General features: G+C 41.0%; 1 protein-coding gene and 1 long non-coding RNA gene across 4 annotated transcripts in view; both read left to right on the top strand.

Moving 5' to 3' along the window:
* The first annotated feature begins 852 nt into the window (after positions 1 to 852).
* Positions 853 to 12,113, top strand: SNAPC1 (small nuclear RNA activating complex polypeptide 1). Of its 3 annotated transcripts, none has more exons than XM_075503788.1 (10): positions 853 to 1,190; positions 1,861 to 2,020; positions 3,257 to 3,397; positions 3,863 to 3,967; positions 4,985 to 5,143; positions 5,599 to 5,673; positions 6,336 to 6,398; positions 7,375 to 7,516; positions 9,672 to 9,746; positions 11,198 to 11,431. In XM_075503788.1, the coding sequence occupies exons 1-10, from the start codon at positions 1,018 to 1,020 to the stop codon at positions 11,326 to 11,328; spliced, it is 1,224 nt and encodes a 407-aa protein (XP_075359903.1). In that variant the 5' UTR covers positions 853 to 1,017; the 3' UTR covers positions 11,329 to 11,431. The 3 variants fall into 3 exon arrangements, with proteins under 3 accessions (XP_075359903.1, XP_075359905.1, XP_075359904.1); XM_075503790.1 differs by lacking the exon at positions 11,198 to 11,431 and adding an exon at positions 11,617 to 12,113 and having other exon boundaries at positions 1,017 to 1,190; XM_075503789.1 differs by lacking the exon at positions 11,198 to 11,431 and adding an exon at positions 11,617 to 12,113 and having other exon boundaries at positions 1,017 to 1,190; positions 9,672 to 9,755.
* A 145-nt stretch (positions 12,114 to 12,258) lies between these two features.
* LOC142410734 (uncharacterized) overlaps positions 12,259 to 15,413 on the top strand; it is a 64,621-nt gene continuing 61,466 nt past the window's right edge. The window contains exon 1 of the long non-coding RNA XR_012776023.1: positions 12,259 to 12,463. This is a non-coding gene — a long non-coding RNA (uncharacterized LOC142410734). The remainder of the gene's footprint in view (positions 12,464 to 15,413) is intronic.

Raw genomic sequence — 15,413 nt, 5'->3', positions numbered from 1 at the left:
CGCTGCTCGCCCCTACGTGCGCGGGGGAGCGCGGGGCAGGAGAGCCCCCGCCGCCCGGCTCCGCGCCGCCGGCGAGGCCGCGCCCACCCACCCTACGTGCGGCTCGGCAGCCGCGGCCCCCTCCCCGCCCGCCCGGCTCGCCCCGGCCGCCTACGTGTGGCCGTGCATGCGGGGCGCGGGCGGCACGCCGCTCCTGAGCTCAAAGGGGGCGGCCGCCGGCTGATCCCCTGCCCGCCGCGCTCGCTCAGGCGGAAACCGGGCTTCCCGCAGCCGCCGAGCCCCGCGGGCCGGCCCTGCTCCCCGCCGCCTGCGAGCAGCGCTGGGAGGGGGGCAGACGCCGAGCCGGCCCTCGGCAGCGGGGCGCACCGCGCCGGAGCTGCAGACACCGCAGGGAGCCGGCAGAAGCCCTTCGCGGGGCACATCTGGCCGGAGCGTGGCGGCGCGTCACGTCCACACGGCCGCGAAGCGCGGGCGCAGCCGCGGCACTGCCGAGCCCCCCTTTCCCTCGGAAGACCACGCCGATCCCGGGTCTGCCGGGCTGCAGGCCGGCGAGCTCGCTGGGGAGGCTTCCGCGGGGGCAGGGGCGGGGAACGCCGAAGCCCCACGCCCCACCGGCATCCCCAGGCTTCCCTGGGGCTGTCGTGCGGCGGCGGCTGCCTGGCCAAACCCGCCAGCCGATCCTTCCCGCCCAAACCCCCTGCTCCCCCCGGGCTGCTCCCCGACTGCGCCCCGGAGCCGGCGAGGGGTGCGCTGGCCCCCGTGCCTGCGGGACCAGGCTCGCCCTCCACGGCGGGGGGATGGAGGGACAGCTGCCCCCAGGCAGACGGAGCGAGCTCCTGTCACCGCCGGGGCCTCGCCGCCCACGGGGGGCCGGGGCCGGGGCCGTTCTCCGGCAGGAGGTGCGGGCGGCCGCTCTCACTCACAGAGAAGCCCAAGCTGCACCTTCCGGCAACGGGGAGTGCGCATGCGCGGGGACGCTGCGCAGGCGCCCCAGGGGGTCTTGTGGGGCGGCTGCGCATGCGCGCGGGGCTCGGAGCGGCGGCGGGCGAGCTCGGTGCCGGGATGAGCTCGGTGCCGGGGCTGCAGGCGGACTGCGAGGAGCTGCTCGGCGCCTTCCAGGAGGCCGACACCGTCCGGTTCGAGCGCTTCGCTGAGCTGTGGCGGGAGCGCCGCTTCCACACCATCTTCTAGTGAGTGAGGAGCCCCGGCCGGCCCACCCGCCTCCGGGCCCGCGCTGCCCTCCGGGCCGCCTCCTCAGCGGCCTGCCCGCTGCGAGCTGCCATTAGCGGCACCGGCCTCCCTTTCGCTCCCCTTTGCCTGTGCTCCGCCTCAGGGAGCCCGTCTTCCCGCTCCCCAAGCCCACAGCTCCCCGCTGCTGAGTTTGCCCCTTGGTAGTGCAGAGGACCTTAAAGGGGGGGTGTTGGTGAGCCGTGTTTCCCTTCAGGGTCCCTTTTTGGGAAAGGTTTGCCTGGCTGGTGTGTGGGTAAATGGCAATGAAGCGTTGGTCCCTGTGTAATATTAAAAAACAGTTACTAGTTCGGTTTATTTTGTACATTAGTAATGCATGTGATTTGAACACTGATGCTTCAGGGAGTTTGATGCAATGCTCATGATATGAGATTAAAAAATATGATTATAGGGTATTTCATTTTTCACTTTACATCTAATTTAATACAAGGAATTGCGTGCAGTGTTGTGTGAGAGCTCAAGGTCTGGCCATCTTTGAAGACTTCCCAGAACTTGAGCCCTATGGTAACATATTTTAAAATACCTAAAACTTGTTTCTGTGTTATGGATTTTTCTAAAGCCTACACTTTCATAGTTACTTGCTTTAATATGCTTCCTTTTTGTTTACTTTAGTGGTAGAATAAGAGCTTTGGAGAGGAATAAGCTCACAAAGAAGACTTTAGAACTGGCACAGCAGTACTTCTTGCCCCCGTATGCTTTCCAGATTCGAGTTGGTGCTCTGTACCTTTTGTATGGGCTCTATAGTACACAGCTTTGCCAGCCAAAACAAAAGGTAATTGTTTTTGAGGCTTTATTCTCAGGAAATACTAGATGTAAGACATATGGTGTAACTCTGTCTACTTTGTCATCATAAATGGGTAGGGCATTTTCTCTCACTTTCTTAAAATAAAAATATTTAGAACCAGAGGGTTCCTTTGGAAAAGCTAGCCTTTCAAACACCTTTGGGTTTGAGAACTTACATGGTGGTGAGTAAGATATTGTGTATGCCTCCTAAATTGTAGCTGTGATCTCAGCAATCTTGTTTGCCAGATAGGAAGCTCTTCTCTGTTCAAAAATGAAGAATATGAGCTTTCAAAATGGGAGCAGAGAATATGCTCATCAGCTCTGGGGAGGAGCCCATTACAGCCCCAGTTATTCCTTAGAATTTCAACAGAATGAAGACCGGCTGAATTATTTCCAGTTCCTGTTAACCAGAGGCGGAAGTGGAATTTGTAAATAGGTTGAAAGGGTGAATGCCTGAATGGCATGACTCCTTGCTGCTTGTAGGACAAGAGACCAGTATATAAAGGAGCTGGAAACTCAGTGCAAGGAGAAGTGGTTTACTTGGAAACTGTGTGATGTATGTTGTATGCATATGCACAATTGAGTTCAAATTCTTTAAACGAGAACCTGAAGTTTAAGTATTCTACAATGATGCCATTACATGTCATATCTTAACTTCAAAGAAGTCAATACCTTTTATGGAGATGACTTTAGGGAATTTTAAAACCACTGCTATATAGCAACTGTTAGAGAGTCCACAAATTATCAAAGAAGCTAACTTAGAGAGAAAATGAAGTGGGCAGAGCACGTGGGAGAGGAAGGAAAGCAAGAAGATAGGGATACTTTTACGAGCATTTCACTGGCAGCAAATCACGGTACGAGTATTATTTCCTAATTATTTAGTGAGTGAGTCTCCTAGGTGTGTATTGTTTCAGGCACCTTGGAATGTGAAGAGTTAACTTTTTCAAATGTCAGAGAGGGCTGTGTTCCATGTCACTGTCAAAGAAAGCAACTGCAGAGAGAATATTAAACACGACAGTGCAATAAGCTTATCTGCATAAAATTTTGATGGTAGTATCAAATGTTATAGTAGGATCCTTTCTGTAGTTCTGTGATGATGTGACGTTGCACCCTAGACATCCAAGTATTGTGCATAGTATAACATGATCACAATAGCCAGCTGAATTCATTGTTATTTGTTGAAATATGCAGGTCAGTATGACAGTATACAACCGTTTTGTTGCAGATCAGAATTGCACTCAAGGATTGGCCTGAAATACAGAGATTTCAACAGGATCTGATAGACTCCCAGCATTATGATGCAGCATACATCTTTAGGACATTGCGACTTGCCAGAGCATTCCACTTCACAGCAATGCCAAAGCTAGTGAGTTATTACATCAATGACTTACCACTTTTAGTAAAGTATCTTCAGCTTTCAGTGGCTGACAGTTCAACAACACTCCTGTTTAGTTTAGCTCTGATGCTGTGTTGAAATGTAGTATGTCTTGCTTTATGTAGCTAGGTATGTGACGTAAAGCTTAGAGGATGTTTGAATGTAGCATGCTTCTCACCTGAAAATATTTTTTTCAGTATCTAATGTTCTTACTAGATTTAAGATGTCTTATAATTTGTGGACACGTCTGGGTGCTGGATTAAATTCTTGACTAGGGAATAATTTTGAAAAGTGCTGACTCTCAGTACTTGACAGTAAAGCTGCATGCTGTTGTTGATGAGATGGTTTTATGCCTTTCCGCATCTCTTGATGATTGGATATGCAGTAAGAATTTTCAAGAGGAGGTGCCATTTTAAGTTTGCTGTTTAAGTTACAAAGCATTGTCTCTTGCTTTAGCTAAACTACAGAACTAAGAAGAAGATTCAGGAAAACGAATTTAAAGAGGAATTTAAGGACCCAAGTAACAGAGTAAACAGCCTCATCACTAATGATGTATTGGAGGTACAGGAACTTTTATACTACAGATTAATCACTGGGGGTTTTCTTTGTTTTGTTTTGTTTTTCTTCTTGTGTTGTCCGAGAGCTAATTAGCACAGTCTTGTCCTTTGTAAGTCTTCTTATGGAATGCAGACTAAGGTAATAGTCTGTGTCAGCAATTTTACCAAACACTGAGAAATGCAGCATTTATTTTGGAAGAATTGTAGTACCTTTTTTAGTACTGAAATATGCTCTAATGTTTTGTGGTTTTGCCTCAGTAAGATGTAAAAGGGGAAGGGTGTAAATGGTCAGCTGTCACTTAGGCAGCAAAAAATGGAAAGTGGCAGGTGGAGGGAAGCATGTTTGTTTTGATACATCTGCAGGTTGCAGCTGGAGGCTTGATGCTTGCAGTAATATAAATTTACTCATCTGCAAGTTTATAGCCTTCTTTAGCCTTTATTTCTCCTTTTAAAACTTGGTTTTGTTTAATATATAATACGTTTTATAAAAAATTGAGTAGTTCAAGCCAAGTATAGGTTCTTATATTGCTCATTATGACTCAGTAGTAGATGTTTGTTTACAGATTTTTCCAGTTGCTGCTAGCAAATATGTATCATCGGTAAGGTTGACTACAGTGGTACAAAAATCAGTAATCTGTGAAATGACAGGGTGAGAAGACCTTCCTCAAAAGGAGGAATTAAAATGCTTCCTCCAAAGAGATGAAAATAGACCACCATATCGGAATGAAACCTCTACTAACACTAATCCTGAGTATCACTGAGAATTCCTTCTTAGTTTAAATAATGAAAGATACGCTTTCTTCTTTTGCTTATTTGATGGGCTGATGGAACAGTGCTAGGTATGGTATTGCTAGACTCCCTAAAACTGAACTGATACAAACAGAATCTGTTTCTAGCACTCTTGCTAGTTCAATCGTCTCCTTAGGAGGGTTTGTACAACCCTGGTTTTATTCATTGAGGACTAATATTGCTTTACTGCTGGAATCTTTTTTTCCTGAAAAAAGAGTCTTTTTTATTTTAGGAACTGATGAATATTCATGACCACTATCAGAAAATGAAGTGTGTCATTTCAGCTGACAAATCCCAGCCAGACAAGGCCCTGAGCTTGATAAAAGATGAATTTGTAGTTAATCTTAAAGACCTAACCTTGGAACATCAGGAATGGCAGCAGAACAGAATGGTAGGTAATATCAACCATTGTGCTGTGGCAACTTAACAGATTGTGTGAATATGTAAGAACTGACTGTCATAGTGTAATTACCTCTGCGCATACTTTGTAAATCTCAGACTTAAGTAGAGGAACTGTAACACTGAAGACATGGAAGGAGTAAAACCATAGGCAGAGTTATGGTATGGGGAGAAGGACATGGACTTGTATGTGGTACTGCCTCTATGATAACGTAAGTGATTGCTGAGAGGGAGGCCCTGGAAGATGACTTAAGGGCAGTATTAGAATGACCATATGAAATACCTCTGTAACACTTATTCTTGGATAAGGAAAGGCCATAGTATAAGATCGATGAAGAAAATGGGCATATGTTTAAATACTTGTTTTATTTTTCACAATTCTTAGACTTTAGCTGCCTTGTATGTGACAGATGTTTTAAAAAATTATTTTGTGGGGGTTTTTTTCAGAAATTATTCCTAAATGCTAAAGAAACTGATGAAATGTCAAACAAAAAGGAAGAAGGGACTTTGCTAGAATCAGAGGTAAGAAAAATGAACTAGTTTGCTATGTTGCACAGGCCAAATCCATTTGTTTCTTGACTTCAGATCACAGGCTAAGCAGTGTATGTCAAGGCTTGATAGTGTCAAAGTAAGTTCCAGGAATAGCTAGTGGGGCTGGTTGGGGTGTTTGGTTTTGGTTTTGAATCACATTGTTTTCTGTTAAGCTGTGAGCATTCACTGCTGTGATAGCTCTCGGGTGCTCGTAATAAAAAGTCTTTTTTAGGTAAGGAGGGGAAAGAGCTGTATTTTCTTGGCCAAACTCCTTTATGGTTCCTCCTGGAGTTTCAACTAACTGCAATATCCATTTTTTATGCTACAAAATTATCTCATGTTGTACTTATCTGCTTATTTCAACTTTGAATTTGAGTGAGATGTGAAGTTTCAAATTTCATTTTCTCCTCCTGGGCTTTGTAACAGTGAAGGCAACCAAAATTATGATCTGCCTTTTTAATGAGATTTGAACTTTCTTTTTTTTCTTTAAATAACAGTTCAGTGGCATTCCAATTATATAGAACTAATTATAATTATAGAATTACAGCCTTAGTGAGATATTGTGCAAGTGATTGTCTGTGATATTTCATTTCAATACTGCTATAATAGAATATGAAAACTTATTTCTGAGTGATGTCTTTGTTTCTTTGCAGGGTTCTGAAAGAGCAAATGCATTGGCTAGAATCAAATACAGGTCTTACTCTGCAGTTGTTGAGGTAGGTATAAAATTTGATGATAGGGATGTATTTATTTTTAAAGAACAGTTTTAAGTACCTGTTTAATGTAAATGCTGGGTCAGAAAGCAGTGAGTTAAAATTGCACTCTGTAATTCAACCTTTCAATGTTCTGGTTTTCCTAACACATTGGGGAAACCCGAAGCTCTTATTCTTGTTAGATTTATGGAAACAGTGCAGACATGGTCTATGCTTGGGGGATTTTAATTTACAAGGTATCTTTTAATGTCTACGCTCCGTTTAAGTAGATGGAATAAAAATACTTGCGAGTTTAATTTCTCAAATCCTTGAAGCTTAGATATTGGAATCTCTGAAGATGCTTGCAAAAATGGAACTTGGGGGTTTAAAGTCAGTTGGAAGTTCTTGGAAACATTGTTTCAATAACTGCTACTTTAAAAATATTGTTGATTTGTCTTTTTTATAGCAGGCCTATGAGAAACAGCACAACTTTCCTTGTTTATTAAAATCTCGTATTGAAAAATGCATTATTAAATGAAGCAGAGCACTGGAATGTACAACAGTTCAGACTTGCGAATATGCAGTCGTACTGTTTTCTAGGCACCTAAGCAAAATATGACACTAAGGAGGCTTTATGGTGCAGCAGTTTTTGGAAATGTTCCTTTTGCTTGCACGCAGTGGTGTGCCACATGGCGTAGGTTGATGCCAGCAGAGAATGGCTTGAAAATAAATGAATGTTTCATTACCTGAATTTAAAGTGATACACCCATTAAATCATGGAAGGGTGTTGTCCTGTTAAAACTGAAGAAGCGTAACTAGTGGGAATCCTCCCTCCCTCTCTCCTTCCCTCCCTCCCTCCCCTTCCATCCCTTCTCCACCCTGACATGGAAGTTGATGCTTCTGGTCCTTGCTGACTTGTAAAGTACTGGGTGACATACATAATATCTGGCTGTAGAAGTTTAGTTTTTTTGTATCATTCATATGTACGCTTGGGTTCTAGGCTTCCAAATCCAGAAGACATCGTCAAGTAAAATTAGAATCTTCTGAATCGGGATCAAATTATGGGAAATCTCCGAACCGAAATAAAAAAACCAGTAGGAGACCACAGCCAGCGAGGAGGAGAGATTCTTTGGAAATCAAAGGTATTTCTCCATTGCATTCGTGAATGTGGTGAGACTGCAAAAGTTTATCCATTGCGTTGCTAGCTGAGGCAGCTGGGTTAAATTCTACTGTTGATCGGTGGAGGTAGAAGATTAAAGAAATGTTTTGTGATACCCCTATCGTAATGGAACCTTTCTGTCTGTTTTCCACACTCTGGTCAGGTAGCAAGGCAACATGAGTGCATGCAGTTTATTGTTAATCTGAAGTCTCATACATAGTCCTGCTAACTTTTCTCTGGAAAGGCATGACCTTGGAAAAGCATGTCCTGTGTGACAGCGTCTTAATTTTTCCTATTGCTATATAACAAACATACCGAAGATGAAGATATGTGTCTAACTGTTTCTTCTTCTGACAGATAGCTTCTACTTTTGAAGCTATCTTTTTGATGAAAATCAGCCTATCTCATAATTTTGATAGTTCATACTATCTTCATGAAAACCAAAGTAAACCTTGCCTGTTTCTATTCTGTTCCTTAACTCTTGAAGGAATATCCTCTAATATTTCTGAAGAGAAAATGATATTGCTGTCTTAATGACGATGATTGCTTTGTAAGACGAGTACCTGCACTATCACATCAGTCATTCTCCTTCCGTCTGATACTTATTATTAATTTTTTTCTTTTGTTACTGAAATTTTTAGTACTTCTATATGAATACAAATCTTTTGTCAACAAATGGTGTAGTTTCAAAACTCTTATCAAATTGTTTCCTTAAATCTCAATATTGCAATTATTACACTATAACAGTTCTAGATTTGTTTAATTTATAGCTAGACTTAGCTTCTCCCTTCTTGACAGGAGGGTTTTTTATACACCTGTGACTTGTTTTTTGTGGTGCTGTTCTGTAATTGTATTTTATTTCTCCTTGAATGCTGTGGAGAGGATAGAATTTTGTGGGTGACAAGAATGGCTGCCTACAAAGTGAAAATGCTGATAAAGAGAATAAGTACAAACAGAATGTAATGGAGTAAGCAAGGATATGGTAAATGTTTTTAAAAGTAAGAAAATGGGACTAGGAACTCCTTTGTGCCTCAGACCAGAAGTTTTTTTAAAAAAATTGACTTGCCTGATCCAAAGCTGCTAAGTTAATATCTTTTTCATTTCTTTTATTTGTGAAGTTTGTTGAAAGTGTGATGCTGAGACCAAGAACTTAAAGTATTGGCCATTTACATGGATTCTTGTTGTATGGTGTCATCATTTATGTTAATGTATTCTGAAAGAGATCAAGCCTCAGAACTTGAGAACTGACTCATTTTGATGTGAGATAAGTATAAGACCTGGTGTGAGGGTACTTTGCTAGATCAAAAGAGGAGGTTAGGAAGGAGAGGGAGATCAGCTATTTATTTTCAGGTCTCTGTTGGAGAGATCCCATCTGGTGTTGCTGATCTTTGGCATATCTGAACTGACCAGTGATTGATTTAATTAGTTATTTTACCATTGTAGCATTTATGTCGTCTGGATTGGTGCACTTTTACTTTCTAGGTATTTGCACATCCCTGCTTATGCATCTTTTTTTTTCATCTTCCAAGACTTTGTTTAGATCTCTTTGTCTACCAGTTCTGAAAAAATGGGAAATTACTTCTCTGAAGGAAATCGTCTTTCTGATATCCAACCTTTAAACTGATAGAAGTTGCTCTGCCATTTAAGTTTTTAATTTACTAATTTATTAAAGGTTAAATGAAACTGAAGAGCAAAATAGTTTTGAATAAACTTTATTTTGAAGACAGGGATTTCATTTCAAAGTTCCAAACTGTTTTCTGACGTACGTAGCTTCTGATAGAAAAAAAGTTACTGAGAAAATTCAACCCTCTTCAGAGGTGAGCATTAGGCAATGTTGCCTTTGCTTCATTTCACAACAGTAGATGAAGTGTTGGAGAGGAATAAAGGCATTTTGAATTTTCTCTGGACTAAGTTGGTGATTAGTATGCTTTAAACTGGTAGCGTTAATTACTTGTTACTGAAGGTTTCTTTACTGAGCCACATGAAGGCACTGTGAAACGTGGGTGTTTCTCCACAGCCTTTGCCTTAGAAAGTCAAGAGAGCAGCAAGTGAACAATCTTTTAACTGTTGGACCTGAGGTGCAGAAGCAAAAAAAAAAAAAAAAAAGTGACAGTTTTTCCTAAAAAATCTATCTGCAGGTGAAATGCAAGTGGCAAAGGAAACTGTTACTCGGCATATTGGGATGCCTATAATCACAGAAGAAGAAAACTCAGGTGAAGAAGGTACAATGATTGAAATTCTAACAAACTGCTGACTTGTCTTTCTACTATGCTGTATTTTTCTGAAACTGAAGCTGATATTTTGGACCATGTGTTGCTGCCTTGCAAAAGCTAGGTTAGTTTTTAGCCTGTAAATTGTTGCATGAAAATTGAAGCTTTGCTGTGAGGCTTTACGTACGTTACGAGCACACACATGGTGGCAAAATCCTGTGAGCCGTGTTTTTCTACATAGATTTCATTATAGTGTGTTCAGAGTAAAATTGGTCCAGTTTAAAGGAGATTTACTTTTCTGCAATACAAATCTGGCTTGAAGAGCTCCAAGGTATAGGGAAAAGTGATATTTTTTTGGTCATTCTCCCACTTAGAGAAGATACCTGTTCTAGTAGCTCTGGGAACTTATGTAACCTGCGCTCGAGGTCAGAATAGCCCTTGCAGCCTTCACCTTTGTGGAAGTGAGGGGACATAGAAGTTTCCCCTATACCCTTCCTTCCAGCTGGGCAATGCTTCAAGGATTAAGTTCCAGTATACATGTACAGTAATAGTATCCTCTGCTATATTAGAAGTTGTCTGACATAGTTGGTGTAGGGTTCTGGGAACCGCAGCAGAAGAATGGATGACTTTGCTATCACTCACGTTACTGGAAATAATGTAATTTTTGTTTGGAAGCAATGGTAAAGCAGGTTTCTTAAAGCTGGTGGTGGAGTTGCTCTACGGAAGCATCAAATGCATACAGTACAAATTGAGATGTTAGATGATCTTGAAGTGGCCTACAACTCAGAAGCTTCAGGGTCTGTTCTCAGTATTGGTTGAGGAGAATATAAGCACCATGGAACAGATACCGTACAAAGATAATTGCATCCTCTTTATCTTGAGGTACTGCTTTGCTGCCACATCTCAAACACGGGTAGCGTTCCTGGGAGAGGAGCTGGCCAGCTAAAGGCATGATTTCCACTGGCAGTTCTAGGTTGTCTAAGACTGATGGGTCTTGCTTATGTAGTGGAAGGCAGACTTGATAGACCAGAGGTACTGGTTCTTAACGTGAAGAGTAGGATTTAATTAGGTTGCTTAAAGAGGGAGCAAAGGGTTAAGTACAACTTCTAGAAAGCTTTAATGACATAGGTGAGTGTGAGGAGTATATCTTTTGGAGGTAATTTACTATCCAAAATTGTATGTAATGGAAGGATATTTCATACAAGGGAGCATAATAACTATTAAAATACATTTGTAGTGAGGTAGCACATTTATATTTGCTCTTTTTAAAAGCAAAAGAGCATCTTGTAGTACTGAAATGAGATTACATTCTCTGAACACCTTAGTTTTAGACAATGTGAATTCGTTCAATTTTAAATGGTCAGATTGAAGGCACAATGGTACATTTAATATTGTACTTTATTTACTTACTTTTCCTTCAAGTTGTTGTGGACAGAAGTTTCTTTCTAAATCAGGAACATTCTCCATTTCTCAGAATTTGCCAGCAAATTCTAAAGCATTAAAAATACCCTTAAGCAATCTCTTCAGGTATTTTGTGCTTAATGTTGTGAGTATTCCATTTGTCAAATTCACAATGAAATCTTAAAGGTGTTCATGAGGAGCAGAAAGCTCTCAAGATTGAGTAAGTTTTGAAGTACAGTATTTTGTTCATCAATGGAATTTTAATTGATATTTTGAATGATAGTGTGCTGTAGAATCTAGAAAGATTTTTTTTTTTCATATTTAAAACCATGGGGAGAGGGATTGGGAGGGGATCTCAAGAGCTCGTCTAATTCATTTCCTTTGCTGGGCAGAATTAATTCTACTTTAATCGTTCCCATGAGGGAAGATAGATTGAAAAGCTTGTCAGAAAAATCTCTTTATTTCCTTTCAGAAGTGTCTCTCCCCAAGAAGAAAAGAAGATGTTAGAGGATCCAGTTGGAGAAGCACTAATGTTAATTTTAATGACAAAATGTAAATGTCAGAGGTAACACAAAGTGCTTGTTTTGGATGCCTTTGAACGTACAACAAGAAGTGTCTGGGACCAGAACTACAGATGACACTGGAATACTGGTAGTGACTGGTATACTTTAGCTGTCTCATGTTGCAGCACCTGGTGCTTTTATTCACCTGGTGAATGCTTCTTCTGGGAGACAAAGTTGCTGTGCCCTGTTTGAGATGGAAAGAGAAGGTGGTTGCTTGTTGTATTTATTTTGTGAGTTATCGTTTGGAACTCATGTTGATCTGCAATGATGTTTTTAGCTGAGACTGTTAAAAGAACAGCTCACAAAATATTTGCCTGTATGAGACGTTTGGAATCATTCATCTCTGAACATAAAATTAAGGTTACTGACTGTTTAAAATTAGTACAATAAATTATTTTTCACAGTTTACTTGCTCCATTTTCTAGTGTGCAATTTCAACAACGTTTGTCATGGTTTGGTCCCACAGATGTGGGAAATGAACGTGGTGATAAGCCTTTTTTTGTACTGTCTCCAGCAGATCTTGTATCATTGGATATTCAAATGAAGAAATATAATGTGCATTTATTAATTCTGCAGATGACCCTAAACTGTACAAGGACAGGACTAGAATTCAACATGATTGTTATAAATTGAGGAGGTGATGTGGAAGAAGTGGGTGTGGATATAAACATGAAGCTCAGTACTGAGTACAGGTACAGAACGGGGAAACAATTGCTAGGCAACAGTACTGCAGAAGAAGCAAACAGACTGAGAATGGTAAGCTGGAGTATTTTCTGTAAACAATAACAAGCACTAGAATTGGTGTCGTCATTCAGCCCTGTAAGGCTATAGCCTTAAATACCTGCTTCTGACCATGACAATTGAAGAAGAATGTGGATGGTTATTCTCCTTGGTATTTTCTTCAGCTGATCATAGCTGTACTATCAAGAAAGGCCAAAGGAGTGGAGATGTCCTCTCCTACAAGAAGAAATACAAAATAGAAATTTGAAAGATTTTGAATATAAAAGGGGGCCTAAACTGAGTGAAGTAGTTTGGTAGTATGACTCTCTTAAGGCCAAAGGAATTGAAGTGTCCTTACCTAGAAGAAGAAACACTAAGTGGAAATATAAATGATTTGAATATAAAATGGGCCTCTAAATGCAGTAGTTGGTAAGAAGGAATGGGCCTAAATGACAAACAGGTTGGACACTGGAAAAACTAATAAGACCAGTGTTGCACTCAAAACCTTGTTATTGGGAAAAGAGGAAACACTATAATAAAGCCAAAACCTTACTGTGTAGTAAAGCGAACAATTTAATATTCTGTTACCAGCATAAGCTTGTTCTGCCTCTATGGATTTCTGCTCCTAATTTTTGATGATCAGACAGACGAGACAAAGGGATCTCTTAAGGGAAACTTAACCAGACTTTTTTGGTCAAAATTGTCCGCTCATCTTAATGCAGTTAGGATCCTGTTGATAATACTGTGTTTGTCAGTTTTGTCAATGCCAGCTGCTGATGTGGGTGTGGGTCTGCAGTCTGACAGAGAAGTTTTCTGGTATCCTCACATTGCAGGGGGTGGATAGCAGTATAGGTGTAACAGGGTAGCAATTGGTAGGTGAGGTACGGTGGGAGTACTTGAATCTCTTCTTGGGAAACCCCTGGATGGCTAAGATATAGATGAAGAGGGAGAGTTCTTTCTAGCAGATATTGGGAATACAGCTTCAAATTCATCGTTTCTTATGAGTTTCTTCACTTAGGAAGTTACTTAAGGATGAACTTTACAGCACCACTCCTCTTCTGCTGTTTCTAGGCACCGAGGTTAAGCTAGGTCTTCCAGCGACGTGGTATTGGGTTCTTCTCTTGAAGGGAAACTTGAAAGAGATTTCTCTTTTTCTCTTTCCCTCTGGCTTGCAGGTATCTTTCTCAAGGAAGCTAAAGATTAAACACAACTACAAAAGCTTATTTTTCACTTTCTTGACAGGCTGTTTTCAGCTAAATTATTATGATTCCATATATATGGAATAAGTTTATTTTAACATATTTAAGGAATATGTTTAATACTGTTCCCTGCAGTGGCACTTTTTCATAACGTGACCATCTTTTTCGCCTCTCCTTGTCTCTTTGAACCATCCCAAGAGCTGAGTAGGATAATTTTTCAGAATTTTCAATATTCAGTGACGTGAGTCTTCCTGCACACGCTTCTGAAAATGATTTGCAAATCAACATCAGAAGCATGCAAAGGCTTGACTAGGCATGAAGATGGGTGCATTCAACTAGCAGTTATTTTAATATTTTATTATGAAAACAAGTGTTCTTTATTTTGTTTCTAAAATTACGTAGATGTAAAATGGAAGTTATGCTTAAGGATGAACTTAGAATTGCTGACTATATGCAGTGGTAATATTTCAAAGCCGTAATCCTGAGAATTGAGAGGCAGCTATAAGCAAAGTTTCATAATGCTGGTGTAATCTCTTTAAAAAAAAAAAAAAATCCCTTGCTGCAGTCTGAGGGGCAATTACAGGCTTTTAAAAACAGGAGAGGGACTTCCTAAAATTCTTCACTGAAGCGAGCAGCTGTCATTAAAAAAACCCACAACCTACCCCCCTCCCCGCCAACAACAGTAAATCTAGACTTCAAGAATATTATTTTCTAGTATCTAACTTCTCTCCTGGTTATAGCCTCAGCTAATACAGTAGTCAAAGGCTGCAAGGAAACTTCATCTCTGTAACACCAGTCTAACTTCCAGCTAACCTGGTGGGTAGGAGTGAGGCAACATGACAGTATGTATCTGGATGTTGTTATAGTTTTTGTATATAAATTAGAGAAATACGGTTTGGCTGAAACTTCTCGAAGATGGATATACAACTGGCTCAAGAACTACATTCATACAATAGTAATCGCCATTTCTTTGGCAAAGCTAAACGATCCTGAAAGTGGAGGTTTGAACTAGTGCTATGCAATGTTTACAAGTATAATGTGGGTGATGAAAAGCAGAATAAACTTAAAACACTTACAGGTGACATCAGTTTAGAAACTGTTCAAGTGGAAGACATTTTCCAATATAATTTTTATTCTTATAATGGGTGAAATCAACAAAGTCTAATTAAGTAAAGGTAGGTGCAAAAGGCTGCACTTGTAAGGACAGATTAAATGCAAATACCAGCTCAAGAATGCTTGTGTAAGCAGCTATTCTTGATCTGGAGGTTTTTGCAGCCCTCAAACCAGAGGTGGATCAGCAATACTGGTGTGATGTGAAAAGTTCCAAATGCCATGGATGGCAGTGGTGATCTGTGTTGTATACAGTTCGGGGAGTGTGTAGACATCTCCTCTAGAATAATTAAAGAATCCTAAAAAAAAAAGGGGGACAACAACAACAAAAAACCAGACTGCAGTAGAGTTTAGTCTGGAAAAGAAAGGGTTTGACAGTGAACTGTCTTTATAGCTTTGTAATAGGTGTTTATGCAAATGGTGATTGTTTTCCATGTTATTAATTGTTCTCCATGTTCATTGAGGCAGAGCTATACAATTTACAGCACCACGAATATACTTAATAAGGTATTTTTTGCAGTTAAATAAACAGTTTGGCCTTACAACAAACAGCAGAGTCACTTCTACTGTAGAAGTTCAAAACAATGTTGGAAAAGCATGGTTTTGTGAAAAAAAGTGATTGTGTGAGGTAGACCTAATCCTGCTTTGGAGGTAGGAGATGGACTAGAGGATACCTT

This window comes from Mycteria americana, chromosome 5 (genome assembly GCF_035582795.1).
Source record: "Mycteria americana isolate JAX WOST 10 ecotype Jacksonville Zoo and Gardens chromosome 5, USCA_MyAme_1.0, whole genome shotgun sequence".
In the NCBI taxonomy this organism is placed as follows: domain Eukaryota; kingdom Metazoa; phylum Chordata; class Aves; order Ciconiiformes; family Ciconiidae; genus Mycteria; species Mycteria americana.
The sequence above is the reverse complement of the archived record's forward strand: the minus strand, read 5'-3'. Positions and strand labels throughout refer to the sequence as shown.